This window comes from Ailuropoda melanoleuca, chromosome 1 (assembly GCF_002007445.2).
Source record: "Ailuropoda melanoleuca isolate Jingjing chromosome 1, ASM200744v2, whole genome shotgun sequence".
Taxonomy (NCBI): Eukaryota; Metazoa; Chordata; class Mammalia; order Carnivora; family Ursidae; genus Ailuropoda; species Ailuropoda melanoleuca.
Window position 1 is genome coordinate 30,448,844 of NC_048218.1, and position 17,038 is coordinate 30,465,881.

A 17,038-nucleotide genomic window follows, 5' to 3' on the forward strand; every position below is an offset into this window, starting at 1 on the left:
TCCAACTTCCCAGCCTCCAGAAATAAAGAAATGTTTGTTGTTTAAGCCACCTAGTACATGGTATTCTTTCTATAGCAGCACAAGCCGAGGAAGATAGACAACAAGAAAAGAATATATTCGACTGATAGTAAAAACTCAAGAGTTTAGTAACCATAATCATGTCATAGAACTTAGCAATGCTGCCTCTTTACTTACATGAACAAATACATAAATTTAATTAGAAAATATATGAATGTTATCCCAACGGTGAAAGTTATAAAGCTGAATTTTTTCATTTGTTCCTGAAAGAAAAATGATTTGAATCCACACTATTGCATGTCCTGCATTAGTACTGAAGACTGTCAGGTAAGGGTAAATTTCTCATACCACTGATTTCAATTCAAGGCGGAATTTAATATATTTAACACATTTTTTACTTAACCACAAATTAATTTAAGAAAATTTACTTACTGAAGCATTGTACTTATATTTTAGTATATTAATGCACATATCTTAAAATTTAAAATGAAGTGAGTCCACTTTTTAAGTCAGAAACATCAGATCCCCTTTTTATAAAAATAATCTTGGTGTTTGATGAAAAGAGATAAAGAGGAAAAAAGTAATGAAAATAATAGCACCAATATTAAATTTATTATTTATAATTTATGATTTATAATTATGTGCCAGGCACTGTGTTACACACTTTATATGCATAATTTCATTTAATCATGAATCAATTTTGGAACAAAGAATCATTTCATTTTAGAATATAAGTGTACCAGGAAGTCGAAAGATTTTTAAATCATTAAACTAAATGACTAACATTCTTCCTTTGAGTACTGAAAACAAAAATAAGATAAAAAAAAGGTTTTAGAATGTGGTGAAAGCACTTGAAAATGGCTAGTTAAAGAAATAAAACAAATAAAGTAGAGGAAATAATATTTTTAAATATGCAATATAAAGCAAATTCCATTTCAAAGATAAAAAGTCTATCAGGAAACAATGTGTGTGTGTGTGCATATAAACTGTATAAATAATTCTAGTGTCTGATCATAACAGAGGTCAGATTGATTATGTGTGTGCACACAATCAATTGATCAATCAATATTTTAAAATATGATGGCATATGCTACTTCCACCTGCTCATCTGAACCATTTCACCTCTAGGAGTAATCCTTCCATCGTCCAAGGTCCAGATTTTAGGAATACATTCTATTGTCCCTAGGTAAACACATGGCTACTTAGCATCCATGGTTAGTATACTTTGTAATTTTACCCAAAGGAGGAAAATTGGATAAATCAAATTCTAAATCACTTTGATGCATATCATTGAATAACAACAAAAGATCCTGCTATATTCAAAGTAGTAGGAAAATATTACCTCAAAATATAAACATTTACCCCAGAGTAATTACTATTAAAATGTACCCCAGGTAATAAAATCTGAGAATACTTAATCTTTGATTAACTGGACAAAATGTTTGTTTTGTTTTGTTTTTTTCCAGGGAAGATAGTTCCCTGGTTTTGCTGCTAAGACAGCTAGCAGATGTCTGCCTAGTCTGAAGGGAATTTCTTTTCCTCAAGAGAAAACAGCTTAAATAGGAAACAAATAGCCATATGCTAACTGTGCACTGCTTAGCAGATGACGTAGAGGGCCATGTTCTACAGTGGAAAGCATGAGGGTCAGGGTTCAGATTAATTTTCCTTAAAATTCAATGCAATTACCCAAGATCAAATTACTTATTAAATATAAGTTGTGTCTAAGAACTGTACTATCAATTTGTGCCAGGCACAAAATGGAGTTCTAAATTTAGTAAGAGATAATGTTGGGCACAGGAGAACGGAGAATAGACCCAAAAATATTTTCCTAAACATTTAGTAGACTCTTGAATAGAGCTAATACAAGACAAACAAGAAAATACCACTTGTAAGACCATTTTAGAAAGCTTAGTTTGAAACTGAATTAGATAAAGAGTAAAGTTTTCATAAATCTTAGAAACAATGAGCAATATCTCCGAAATTTTCCAATTTAATGTCCCCATCAAGATATAGCATTCTTGGTTTGCAAAGAGAAATAAGAATTAAAAAATAAATTTAAAAAATACATCTGTGATTAAAAATTCTTTTCCTTTACAGAGATAAACTTCCAAAAATTCCAGGAAACTCTAGTAAGGACCATTATATATTTCTCAGCATTCCAATTTTTAGACTTTATAATTGTGTGAGATAACTTTGTCATTGCATTGAAACTGAGTTTTCAAGAACAAGGAATGCAGCTTTTACTACATGGCAAGGATCAGCACCAAAAGGCTGGCCAGTGTTTTTCACTGGGCCTAACCTGATTATAAGTGGGATTTAAATGGAAATAAAAAATAAACAATCTTAAAAATAGCCAATAAATTCTATCCTTTTGGTGTACTTTTTCAATTTCAATAAATATTAAAGACACAAAAGACACAATTATTATCATTTCTGCACAGAAACAAAGGTTTTCAATGACATTCAATGTCTTTTTTTTTTTTTCCCCCAGTGTTTGAGAGATTGACAATTGTTAGGAACTGGGAAATCCAGTTGTTGTTACAGCTGTAAAACTTGGTTTAAAGGCAAATAAACACAGATAAATGTTTTTAAAAGCATTACCAACAACTGTGCTGTGAAATCTGTGTTGCCTCTAGACACTTTTGTTAATGCTATTACTTTGGGCTACAGTGTCACTAGGAAATTAGATGCAATCTTTTTCTTCCTGTGTCTTTGGGAAGAATAAGAATAGTTCTTATTGAACTTCTGGTACCTAAACTCAGAAAATGTGAAAAAAAAATGTAGTAATATTCTCCAGGACAAAATAAAACCAAACTAGAACCATACTTTACAGATTTAACCCACAGCAAATATGGCACATGTTTCCCTGGACTTCCACCCTCAACCCCCACCTCCCAACCAACACACACAACCTGGTTATTCATGTAACACCCAAAAGGCAACTTTCCATTTTAGGACACAAACATATTTTAAAATGGTGAATTAACAGTAACCATTGCCTAAAATAAATAACTGAAATACAGGTGAACTATATCACTACATATCTATTTGTAGTGCATTAAAGCCTGAATTTACTAAATAATTTTTTAATAACACAAAACCCATTTTAACTCCAGAGCACTGAATTTTTCCCATATAACTTAGGTTACAAAATAATATGATTTATCCAAATAAAAACACACTGTTAATTATTGTAATCTAACAAGTATAAAAATTGTTGAAAACAAACACTACTCAAACTTTTCTCAGGGTTTAGAATAATTATCATCACTAATAAAAATCTTTATTATCAAACTATCCTTATGAATATCAAAATATGTTTGATAAATATACAATATACATTCTGCCTTTCTACATATATGAATTGTTAATGACTATGATCTTAAAGTATTGTTTCAAGTACCTTAGCTGAATTTTATTCAGCAAATTATAATATTCCCTTTTCTCCGGAGCTTGAAACGTTTTAGAGACATAATGAGAAATATCACACTAAAATTTGAGATTTATGCATTCAGGGACTATGTATTAGAATATTTTACTGATAAAATTTATATAATGATCTTATGTCTGGCTTCAGTTCCTTGAAGGTGTATTTGCTGACTAAGACTGGAAAGGCATTTCCCATAATGGACTCACAAGGTAATGGAATGTCTTGCTTAGAAAAAGAATTTAACTGGAAACTAATAATGTCTTTTAAAATAGCTACACAAAAGCCAGATCAGAAAAACACAGCTCTCTAAATCCCAGTGCATTAAGGGTATCTTGATCATCTAATGTAAAATTAAAGGAGTTTTGAAAGGTGAGATCTAGAGGGTAAGCATTTAGATGTGCTATTCAAGTCTATAACCTTTTCTAAAAATTATGGCAATGATCAGAATGCAAGTAGAGTAAGAAATAACACAGAAACACAATATGATCTCAGATATATATTTCTATTGGTACACACTTCATTTATAAGGAATTATAATTTCGGAGAATAAACACTCTGTTTTTCCTTTGGATTTGCAGTTTCTTATCTACCAAAAATAAGAGTTGGCCTAGGTGACCTACATCATTTTTCTTGATTCTTTATGTTTGTTTTCAAATGTTAATTTTATCTCCATAGGAAATAAGTATCTTAAATATAAATGGGTCAAAGGGTAGAAAGGCATTAATATCATACCCTGAAAGAAGACTGCATCAAAATATATATATTCCTCAATAAAAACATTTAAGCTTCTTTTGCCTGCACCACATTTAAATTTGGAGGGAGGGAGAGAGAGAGAGAGAGGAGAGAGAAAGAAAGAAAGAAAAAAAGAAAGAAAGAAAGAAAGAAAGAAAGAAAGAAAGAAAGAAAGAAAGAAAAGAAAGAAAGAAAGAAAGAAAAAAGAAAGAAAGAAAGATGGATAGATGGAGGGAGCAAGGGAGGAAGGAAGGAAGGGAGAAAGGGAGAGAGGGAGGGAGAGAAAAGTAGCCTGCTGCTGTGATTACAGCTTTTATACATCTCACTTATGTAGTTCTAAGATTTTCACTGAGAATCAAGGCAATAAAAGGAAGTACAATAAGTTTGTGATAATTAAATGTGAAGAGAAATATAAATTTGAGTTTCCAGTAGATGTTTTAAAAAGTTGAGTGGCTAGTTCTGGCATAGTTTTAAATGGTTACTTTCATTTTTTATCTAATTAAGTTTTATGCTCACGTTAGACATCTTTGACGTTCTCTCTTACCCTAAGTACTACATGGTCTATGAGTGTAATCAACTCATCTAGATTCTTGGGGACTGATTCCACACTAGTAATCTCATCAAGTTGGAAAATCTTTCTCTAAATTCCTTTCTATGTCTATAATTGCATAACTGTGGATCTATATATTCAAGTTCTAGTTGAATGTTAGAGATGATGTTAGAGATTGTGAAGCTGATTAGATAGTTAAAATTTTGAACATAAATAGTATCAAAATATCAATCGTCTTGGAAAACATTATATATCCATATATACATAGTTTTGTACGCAGTTTCATCTGTAATTTTACGTAAAGTGTATTAGAGATCTAAATTTCATTTGTCTTTCCAACCAATCCCTATGCAATTCTCAACTGTACCTATGAAACACAGAACGATTCTTCCAAGGAAATGAAACTTTCCGGCTACCTCTTTGGATGTTTACTGAAAATAAGAGAAGCCCAATTTGTATTCAAATACATTACACACCCAACAATCTAATTAGCCAACAGATCCTTCTTGAGGTGATTGCAAATGAGCTGCATTTGTGTAAATAAACTAAACCATCAACTACCCGAGCATTACATAGACAGGTTTTCCTCCCAGAGTGCCTTACCGTAGCCAAGATTTAAAGTATGCGGCACATACATTTATTTCATCTATAAAGCTATAGCTTTACCAAAAGTGCAATATATTTCTAAGAATTAGAAACAGTTTAAACCCATATCTTATACTACCAGTTGAAAGTATTTCTCCAAATGAAGACAAATGAAAAATACCCCATGCTATTCTTTTCACAGAAACATACTTATTTTCAATATATTTGAAAGCAACAAAGAAGGATAAGTCAATTCTTTTAAGAATAAATCCATTTCAGTGAAAATGTTCAAGAGGAAACAGCTCCAAATCCAAAGTAAAATGGTTCAACAACCATGTACAAATCCTAAATTAGCTTGGATAACTAGGTATGATGAGAAATATTAAAAAAAGAACAAAAAACAAATAGAGGAATGTATTCATACAAAAAGCTAGGCATTTCCTCAAGTAAAGCCTGGGATACAGGTTTGACTTTTTATTAGCGTTCTCCAGGCAAATGATCCCACTGTCCCATTCCTGCTGTCAAAAGCTGAAAGCCCATTTTACTTACTAGCCACCTCCAGCGATGCATTATGGCTCACAGCCTCTCCGAGGTAATTCCTTGCTACACAGACGTAGACCCCTTCATCAGGCCTGCTTTTTCGTCCATGTACTATGCGTAAGAAAAATAAAGATCCACTTGGCAGCAACATTCGGTGTGAGCGAGGGTCATCTTTGTCTGTCTCCACTCTCTCCCCCCCTTTGTACCATTCGATAGTGGGTGTGGGGCGGCCTTCAGCTTTACAGTTCAAAGTTGCAGGTTCTCCTTTTGACACAATTAGGTCGGAAGGGTGTTCAACAATGCGAGGTGGAAAATCTTCCTGACGAAGACGGGAGCCTGAAAAAGAATGGACGAAATAGCTTCATATTATCACATGGAAAATAATTAAAAGTCTTACTTCAAAAGCCTAGGCGTAAGCACTACTATGTAAACAGGGCATATTACTGACCCTGTATGCCCTCCCAGCCCTACTTACTAATGAATCCTACTGGTGTCCACCTCAACCACACCTTCCAATTCTTGAATCCTTTTGACCCTTCACTAAGAAATTGCTCTTACTTAAACTTTGCCTGTACAAATTCTGTCTGCTCTTCAAATCCCTTGTCCACAAAGCCTTTCAGAAGCCATCACCCTGTCTGTATTTACCACACATGTGCCTGTTTTTCCTGAGGAATGTGTGAGAGAATTGTAGAGAGTTACAAACAATAGCATGGCTTTTTAGAATCCCTTTGTAACGAACATCAATCAACACTTTGAAAAAACCTAGTCTGTAGACCAATGAACATCATATTCAAATATATGATGAAACTACTCTTTATATAGATTTTTCTATCTTCCTAAAAAAAGTGTGTGTGTATGCACTTTCCCAGAATTTGAATGAATAAATTAATTTCATTAGTTGCCAATAATTATATGTTAATATTTAAAATGCTTCAAAGACAAAATGTTATATAATTAAGTTTAAATAATTAAATATAATATAAGATGAAAAAGGATATTGGGTAAGGGACTGCATTCTGTATTACATAATAAGTGAGGTCTTGAGTGTGTGTGTCATTTAAATATGTCCTGTGCCTGTACCTTATTTTTTTCAATGTGATCATAACTTCTAAAACAGGGATCAAGATTCGTAATTTTTTAAATATTTCTACCACACTGCTGCTGTGGGTAAATTTAACATGTAAATTTCTTAAAGATTTCTCAAATGCTACAGCCCAAGGCTTAATGTAATTTAGCCCCAAACCTTGTTGTCATCTAGCCATGCAATCTCAATGAATAATGCAAAGTAGAAACCAGACTTCCTTGACCTGTCCCTCTCTTTCCCCTCCTCCTCCCCGATATTTCTCAAATCAATCTACTCATCTCCACCTCTATAGCCTACTACCAACCCAGGTCAAACTCCTATCAATTCCCACTGGGATTTAGGAAACCTCTTAAATCACTTCACTTCAGTATAGCCAGATGAAGGCTTTGAAATGCAAATACAATCTGGGTTCCCCCCTACTTCAGCAGCTCTTAAAATAAACTCATTGCTCTTAAGATAAAGTCCTTAACAAGATCTACAAGAGTGCGCTCATTTCCCCCTCTAGCTCTCCAGACTCTCTTCCTGTTCCACTTCTTTTTCTGCTTTCTTCACCTCACCTTGTGCTTGTTCACATATACAATACGCTTCCTCCTGCCACAGGCCTACAACTGCCATAGAGGCTGCGCTCGAAATGATCTTACCCTAGCCAATATCCACTTTCCTTTCAAATCTCTGCCCTCCCTGATCTTTCAAAAAAAATTAAGTGCTCCTTTCATAAACCTAAATGGCACTGCATAGCTACATTTGGTAAGAATGATCAGAATTATAATTTAATTTTTTTTGTTTGATGCTGGGGAATCCTGTCTTTCCCATTCCACTGTAAGATCTATGGGTCTGATTTTGTTCATGGTTGCTTCTCTTATGACTGGCAGAGCACTGAGCACACTATAGGTACTCAATAAATATGTTGTGCTGAATAAATGAAAAAATGAATGAAGTCCTAATGGGGAAGACCTATTTGAGTAGAATGATCTGAAGCCTAATAATCATGTATTCTATAAAGAGACATTAAAAGATTTTATTGTTTAAATGATAACCAATGTGCATTCTGTTCAACCTTTCCTAGACGGTAAGCTCTGCATGGACTGATTTATATATCTCTAATTTGTAACTACTATAATCAACGTTTTTTCTTAATGAATGAAATGAACAGATGAATGATGAAACTTAAAGAGCATTAGCTTATATCAACCATGAAGTAACAAAAACTGTCATCTGAAATGTTGAGTAATAGTTTTATAATCTGAAATACTGAGAAACAGCTTTAGTTCAATGCATGGTATACAACTACTATAAATTCTTTAAATGAACCCAGTCTCTAAAGGAGGAAGAAATAAACCATCAACATGGGGAAAAAATATTTTGGAAACTCATACTTTCTCACAAAGGCTATACTGAAGTCAAATGAGCTTTAAATTAGATTTTGGATTACTCAATCACAAATGCTATACAAAAAAAAAAAAAAAAAAAAAAACCAAAAACCTACATTATATACAACCGGCCTTGACTTTGGCTGTAATTATGAAAGGTGGATGTTAATAAGGATCAAATACTGAGGTAATAGATATTTAATTAAAGCACACATTATTTTAAATTCTGAACATCCATTTTAGATAGGAAATACGGAAGCATAGTATGCTATGAGAAAACAAAGAAAGGATCATTAAGACTGCCTGAACAAGGGAGAGTAGGTATACTGAGACATAAAATTGGAGACGAGTCCTGAAAAATGAGTCAAGAATAAAAGAAAGGAGATGATTTCATCCAGGGGCACAGCTACAAAAGAATATGGTACACCTGTGGGACCTGCGGGGAGTTAGTGCAGCCTGAGTAAAAGGTGTATGTCAGAGATTAGCAAGTATGTGTCTGAAGAAGTAGTCAGAAGCAATAATGTGACGGGCTTTGTACATCAAGTCAAAGTTCTAGAACTTACCTGAAGGCAACAGAACACTTAAATATTTTACGCAAGGCATGGGCACAGTCATGTTTGGTTTAAAGAGCTCGCCACTGGTAGTATGACACTGGACTATAAAGCAGGCTAAATTAGGAGTAATTGGTCAGGAAACTTTTGTACTCTTCAAACAATAAATTCTGAAAACTTGGGACTTTGACAGAAGAGAAAATAGAGGAAAGAATCTAAAGATATTTAGTTATAAAACCAACAGGATCCGGTCACTGGCAATATGGGGTAAACAAGAAATGGAAAAGGCACAGGATGGAGGAGAAGAACAAGGCAGAAGATTCCAAGTCTGTGATCTGACCAGAGGGTGAATGGCAGTCCCAGGGAAGGTGGAGAATCAAAGAGTGAAATTTGGTGAGAGGAAGGGCAGAGGAGATGAGTGACTCAGTCTGAGACATGGAGGGCTTGAGGTACTTCTTGAATATCCAAGTGTGACCTCAGAAAAAAATCTCCGCTGGAGCCATAGCTGAGAAGCAAGCTGGAGACTGAAACCACGGGGAATAACACTGTTGAGGGAGAGTGTATAGAGGAAGTAACGGCCAATCACAGAACCTGGAGATGACCCAGCCTCCACTAAACTACAGTGGAGCTCAAGACTGTCTCCATCCCTAACCTGCAAGCCCATATAGCTGGACCCCAGCTAGCGTGACTTTTGGGAACGGAAAACTCAGGCCTAAGCTTTCCTCAGAATGTTTGTACAGCAGTATTCAGTAAACGAGCTTCAGCAATAAAAATGGTGTCTGTATTACTCAGGCTAAATTGTCCTGCTCCGTGGAATACTCTCCTCAGATTCTTAACATATATTGCTCAAAAAAAAAAAAGAGCTGCCGTTCTCAGGGTCTTTTGTCTTGTTGAAGCACACTACGATGCACCAAAAGAACGGTATTCTATGCAACATTTCTCAAACTTATTTGGTTACTGAACTCTTCAGTTTTCTTTTTCCAGGATATCCCACTGAACTTTGCTTCTGAAGAACACATTTCCAGAGAAAATATACTGTAAGCCTGTAATAATCTGAAGAAAATGAATAGGGTTGGCAAAAAAAAAAAAAAAAAAAAGGGGTTGAAAAAAAAAAAAAAAAAAAAAAAAAAGTTATTTGTATGGAGAGCCCATACCTTTGAAAATCATAACAAAAAAACATAGAAATCTCACATTCCTCATAATGTATAACTTTCAGAAAAGGTACTTTCCAATTCCCGAGTGATGTTTATAATGAGTAATTGGCTAACCTCCACAATAAAAATTATAAATGGCAATCACCATCTCCAGGAAAGCTATAATAAATTATTCTTTATTATCAAGTCTAAGCAGGAAGGAAAGGAATAAAAGAGAAAACTAACATTAATTATCCATCATTTCCTTCATCACAGCAACATCTTTATGAGGTGGGGGGTGCCGTTATAGCTGGTGTCCATATGGGAGAAGTGAGACGCTCAGCTGTCAGTCAGCTGGAAGGTGGCAGAGCTGGGATTCAACCCGAGTCAAACTCAAGACCCTTACTCTTCCCAACTATTCCATAAACACTGCTAGGAGTAATTTGTTAAAATCCACAGCAAAACATACTTTGTCTGTCCTTGTTTCCAAACTGGAAGTGTTCATTTTGATTGCTTAGTTTTAAAATGTGGATGATAAAAACAGGAAGCAGTCCAATCTGGCGCATCTCTTGTTCCTGGCCCACACATACAGAGAGTACCTGACTGTAAAGCACATGATGTCACATTCCCTCTACTCAGTGAAGAATTTGACAATGAACAAATGGAGGTACGAAGTTTTTCTTATACTGTGTCATCTTCTCTAATTATGAGCTTGAATTTTTGAGTAAATAGCTTATATTGTCAGTTTTTAATACTGAGAACCTCAATTCCTACACAACTGTTTACACAGTTAAAATTTAGGATCGCTGGGGTGCCTGGTTGGTTCAGTCGATGGAACATGACACTCCTGATCTCAGGGTTATGAGTTCCAGCCCCATGTTGGGTGCAGAGATTACTTAAATTTTTTTTAAAAAATTAAAAAATCTTTTTAAAAAATTCAGTATCACTGGTTCCCCAATTTTTTTCACCAACATACTTTGAGGGAAAAGTCTCTCATCTTCTATCAGTAATTGTTGACTCACTTTCTCAAAGGGAAATTTTGAGAGAGTTTTGCCAAGATCATATAGAGAAAAGCATATAATAACTCTCAGAACAGTATAGATTACATATAGTCTTCCTCCCTAGAGCAGGTGGTATTCACCTCCACTGGGTCACAAAGGCTCTCTCTCTAATATTCCTGACTCATTCATAAAAAGCCTTCTCTCTTCCACCATAAATTCTGAGTTTCTGTAAGCCACCTGACAATCACCATTCTAGTTATGCTAATTTGCTTTTATTTACTTATTTTTATGTTATAAGGTATAAGGTTTCTATTACACTTGGTAAGACCAACTTCTGGTTTTAACCAAACTCTGCACAGGAAACAGAAAAGTAACAAAGAGAGGGTCAAAGAAGAAAGGGATGGTCAGAGTGAGGGTTTGACAAGGAACAAGGATGATAACGTCAGCTGCCCTCAGCAAGAATCCTGGTAGAATCTTGGGAAGAGAACACAGTTGACTTTAGGCATGGTCAACATCAGAAAAAAGGGCAGGGCAGAATTCCTTCAACAACTGGCCGGTTGGAGATAAAATATAAACATGAGTGACTGAAATATCTAAATATTTACACAACCGCAGCTGGAAAAAGATATACACGTAAGTGCTAAGTATTTCAAGAAAATATATCAAAGTCACATGAGATTTATGATGAGGAAACCAAACTCCTAGTTGGCTGCAAACCGTTCCTCCCTTTAAAATATCACTTCTACAGGCACACAAGCAAGTAACCATTTAAGAGACGGATCTTGATAATATTCTACTGGGGTATACAAAACACACATATGTATAACTTTATTGTTTTTCATATATATGATTTTACTCTTTTTTTTTTTTTTTGTCTTGCACAGCAGTAACATTTGTCTCAGGGTTTTGTTTGTTTATGTTTTCAAGTCTGTTTCTTAGTAGGTTGAGTGAAACAGTATTTATTTTATTAACAAAGTCTTATTTTGATCTGAATTTCTCTCTCATATTCTTTGGCAGGTTAAAATTAGAAAACATTAAATGATTAAAATATCCATTTGTCTCATATATCAGATGAAAACATCTTGCAGCACAGAAATGCTTGTAAAATTACTAAAAGCACAAGAGTAACAAGTTCAGAGAGTAGTTGACAGATGCATAATGAATATGAATAGAAAATTAGTGACATCTGCCCTAGGTGGGGGTTGGGGAGGTTTATATCTGCCTCGACAACAAACGTATATTTGTAAAAGAACAACTATATTCTTAAAAGAGCCTTGCCTCTTAACCTTTTTATTTAAGCTCCATTTACATTTTAAGGAGCATACAGCCTCCAATTATTAACATAAATCCTACCAGGGGTGCCAATCCAGTAATTTTCCTGTCAGAATTTCATCCTACGAGGAGATATTTGTTAAAAATAAGAAGACAGCATCCATTAATTACTCACTGTGTAGAGAGGAGACTGAAATACCCTCTACTGAATCACACACATTTCCCAAATACTCACACATTATTGGAATAAGTATAAAAACAGACCGTGCCATGGAAAAAAACACATAGCTTTACCTGAAATTATACAGAGTATAGGAATACAAGGGAAACAGAACATTTTAAAACAACTACATGATTAAGGAATCATGTCATTTTCATTAGGTACTTTGTTTCATCCTAATTTCCTGTGATTATAATTCCCCCTAAAGATGGCATGGGGGTTCTAGCCAAAATTCAGAATAATCCCCCAAATTAGTTGAGGGTAATTGATAGTATCTGTTATCATCTGAAATGATTACCAAAATTGTCCAAATGGAATTCTAAAAGTGAATCCCTGGTGTTTTTGTAATATTCCTATAGAATCTAATATCATATGGCTGTGTCCCAAAAGATATGAGAAAGATATGAGAAAGACTGACAGTAGAATAAGTTAAATTTTAAAAACAGTATTGCTTGCTCCCCCCCCCATTTTTAATAATATGGAGTCTAAGTAGAATAGACTTTTCTGTCATGGTACCCAAATATTACAGAAGCTACTAAGGCATTAGCTGCAGGAATTGCCTCAACGGACTCAAATCAGGCAGGATTTCACTCGGAGCTGTAACTAAAGAGGTTGTAGGGTTGAAGTTGGTTAGCTGAGTTCATGCTTCCTATTTGCACTTGAAGTAAAATTTCCAATCAATATACGGGTAGAAGAATTCTACCTTCTGTAAAATTTCAAACAAAAATATTTGCATATCTTAAAGTCCAAATTTTCTCACTCTCCCATTCATTGGTTTACCTCTATATTGAACATATACTGTATTAAGAACTGTGCTAAGCATTAGCAACACAAAAGTAATATGAAATAAAATCCTTGAACTTAACTGCCTTAAGTTCCCCAAGAAGAAATAGCAGGTGAGGGGAAAAGGGAAAACAAACAAACAAACAAAAAAAAAAAAAACCCAAAAAAACAAACAACTAATGTAGCATTTGTGGGGAAAGTTTATTTAGTCTAGAGAATGGTTTCAGTGTGCCTGTGTTCAAATCCAAACTCTGCTACTTGTTAACTGTGTAAACTCAGGTGAAGTCCTTAACCTCTCTGAATGCTTGTTTCATCATCTGTAAAATGTGTATAAAAATGATACCTACATTTTATAGGTTAACATAATCCCTGGTGCATAAAATAGTACACTGACCGCTGATTGGAACCACTGATGTAGTATTTGGAAGTTGGCATAAGCACCATTGTTTAATTTTACAATTTTCCTCTCCACCCTCTCCTGGAATTATATTAGGATACCTACTAACCAGAAATCAGCTACTGTTTTTTTCTAAATTTGTAAGAAAAGTTACAAACTAAGCAAGAATCTACTTTTAGTTGAGAATTCAACCCAAAATTATTTTTCATTTACACAGTTCTTAGCAGGATCTGGCACAACTCCAGCAAAACATCATCTATCAAAAGAGAAGAAAAACAAAATAAAACAAAGCTAGAGCACTTAGCCCACCCAACTTATTGTTTTACTAAGAATCATCAGAGGGTGAGTCTCTCCAAAGCCATCTATAATAAAGCATCTTTGTTCCTTGCAGAAAATATCCCATACATATCCATTGATTAAATTTATTACTTTCAAAATTTGAAAGACACACTAATGCATTTTAAATATTACTACACGAATAGTCATATTGTCTTTCTTTTCCTTTTCCTTACAAATATAAAAACCCTATGTGTTCCGGGCACCTGAGTGGCACAGCAGTTAAGCGTCTGCCTTCGGGGGCATGATCCTGGTGTTGTGGGATCAAGCCCCACATCGGGCTCCTCCGCTGGGAGCCTGCTTCTTCCTCTCCCACTCCCCCTGCTTGTGTTCCCTCTCTCGCTAGCTGTATCTTTCTCTGTCAGATATATAAATAAAATCTTTAAAAAAAAACAAAAAAACCCTATGTGTTCATCCTATTGATCAAGTTTGTAATTGTGCAGAATTACATTTCAAAACAACTTTCTATAGATACACGAAGGTATTAAAATTCACAAATACTCCTTTATTTCCTAATGCCTATCATAATGGACTCAAATATTTAGGCCTGAAAATACAATAACTTATTTCAGTTATTGGAACCATTTTTCACAGATGACAAAATTTGAATAGTATTTTGAACTGTGAAAAACAGTATTTGGGTGGTCTTACAAATGTTTTTTTATTGCTGGGTAAAAATAGTTCATCCTAATATTAGATTTTCAACATTAGGAGAAATTACATGAAATGCAATCAACATTAATCTACATCTCCCTTTTTAATATACACTATGGAAATTGCAGATGGTTATAAATTTCACCCAACTGTGACCTCAACATAGAGAACACGAGCCGGTGTCCTTATTGAAATTACAACTCAACAGTACTCCTATAACTAAAAAAAAAAAAAAAAAACCACAAAAAAACAAAAAACCTTGTTTACCAAACTTCCTCTGTCCTGAATTTAAATTTCCAAGGGAAAAAATTTTATCCTGAAATTAATCTTATTTTGTGTTTAAAATCATGTTTTTAAGTCATAAATTAAAAGTATGTAAAAACAAATAGGGATGTAATACAATTTGTTAACCACATGAAGTTTTTTTTAATTATTATGTAAAGTAGAATTTACTAATTTTTTTCTAAGACTTGCATTATATTTTCATAGAATCTTCACATCATAGATATAATTTACTGTGTCAATAACCTAAAATCAATTAAAGAATAAAAATAAGGCTTTTGACTTTACTTCTTAAATTAGGTAATCATACTTAAACTATATTTAGAGAACCCTTGAATCTAGGTGAGTTATTAATGCCTTTGAGATGGAGTACAGAATTGTAATTTTAAGGATAATTATCTAAAGACAATTACACTTTAGGAAAACAAAATACTTAAAATAGCCTTTTAAAGGATTACTAAGAAATCCCTGTAGGAATGCAGTCAACTTCACTTATTTTTAAACCTAGTCAGTACTTCTGACATGAACAAGAATTTCTAAGGAATCTTGTTTATATATTAGCATACTGTCATTTTTACCTCCCCTGTACTTACCCTTTTTCTCACTCACTGTATCTTGGATTTAGATCTTACAAACTCTAATGGGTGCCCTAACAATGGATACAGAGATGCTGCCTCTGTCACCTGACTTACAAAATATGGAGACGTGACATACAGGGTATTCCAAATATTAACTTAAAATCTACTCAGTAGTCTTTATTTTCTAAAGGGGCAAGTAAATAATTCATCAGTGCAAAACAAAGCTATGTGTGTGGTTGATCTAATGGGAAGATCCACCATGCATGAAATATCAATATATACTTTTGATGTCAAAAGATAAGGAAAAAAATAAAAACCTCTTAACTCTAAAAGCATCCTTTTTTTTTCTTTTTCTTTTCTTTTTTTTTTTCTGATTTGAGATTTGTTGCTTTCTCTGTTTCTTTTCTTCTGAAAGTAAGTTTGGCTTTTTTTTTTTTTTTTTTGCTTTTCTTTTTCTTTTTGGAATAGAGTTATAGTGTCACTTTTTCCTGAGATTTTAAATTTTTCTCTAATTGTGATCATATCATGTGTATTTGCATTTATCCTTTTGTACGGTAATGCAACTTAAAAGGGAAATATAATACTTTTAGTCATTATTTTGATGGTGGTTTAATTTTAAAGAAAAAAAGCCATACAATCAGTTTTGCTTAGAAAGCACTTAAAATATTGAAGTACTTATGTTTAGTTATTAAATAGTTATGCAATTACTGAAATACTTCTACATTTCCAGTGCCTACAATAGCACCTGACACTCAGCAGGTACTTGATAAAGTTGTTGAATGAATGAACAGATAATGGAAAGAAAATGATGGGAGACCTCATGTGTATTTATAAACAGTGTGGATCACAGGATGGGCAAACACCCATGCCTGGAGGCGGTCAGCATGGCCCTGAGTTCAAGAGAAAGTATGAGCAATCCTTATTTGTGCTTCTAGGGAGCAGACACCCACAGAGGAAAGGAGCTCTGAGAGCCAAGGCCTCCGGGAAGGCATTGGGAGATTCGAGACATTAGGTCCACTCAACGTCAATTAATCCTAAGGCCACTGAAACCTTTAGAGAGTATCATGTGTAGTGATTAACAGAGATGTAAGCTATCCATTTCCAGCAGAAGAAACACTGAGGGAAAGAGACAGAGGGGGAAAGAGAGCTAGACAAAAAAAAAAAATCTAAAAAAAAACAAAAAAACAAAAAAACCCTTAATGTTGATTTCTTAGGGACCATGGAAAAATAGACGGTTTTTGTTTCCTTCAACTTTCTCTAGTCTGGTGTTATTTTCATAATAAAATATTTTTGTTTTACAAGTGTGAAAGCCAACAAAATTTTTTGAAAAATATGGAGAAAATAAAATTCAGCTTTGGCGAGCTCTTTAGAACTCTTTACTCACTCAACTCACATTGCACCAGGTCTGTGCTAGATATAGGTGATTCAGAGTGCAGACAAAATCATTAGTAGCTCTCTCTCTTCAGTTAGTAAAGATGCAAAGTTAATGTGAGTGATATAGAAGTAACACTGTGCACTTAAA

The 17,038-nt window shown here is 34.1% G+C and overlaps 1 protein-coding gene across 13 annotated transcripts in view; it reads right to left on the bottom strand.

Annotated features, from left to right (window-relative positions):
- Window positions 1-17,038, bottom strand: part of ROBO1 (roundabout guidance receptor 1) — a 1,105,499-nt gene that overhangs the window by 321,492 nt on the left and 766,969 nt on the right. For all 13 annotated transcript variants that reach the window (XM_034656904.1, XM_034656884.1, XM_034656901.1 and 10 more), the window contains one exon: window positions 5,865-6,191. In XM_034656904.1, coding sequence (XP_034512795.1) covers window positions 5,865-6,191 — 327 coding nt within the window. The remainder of the gene's footprint in view (window positions 1-5,864; window positions 6,192-17,038) is intronic.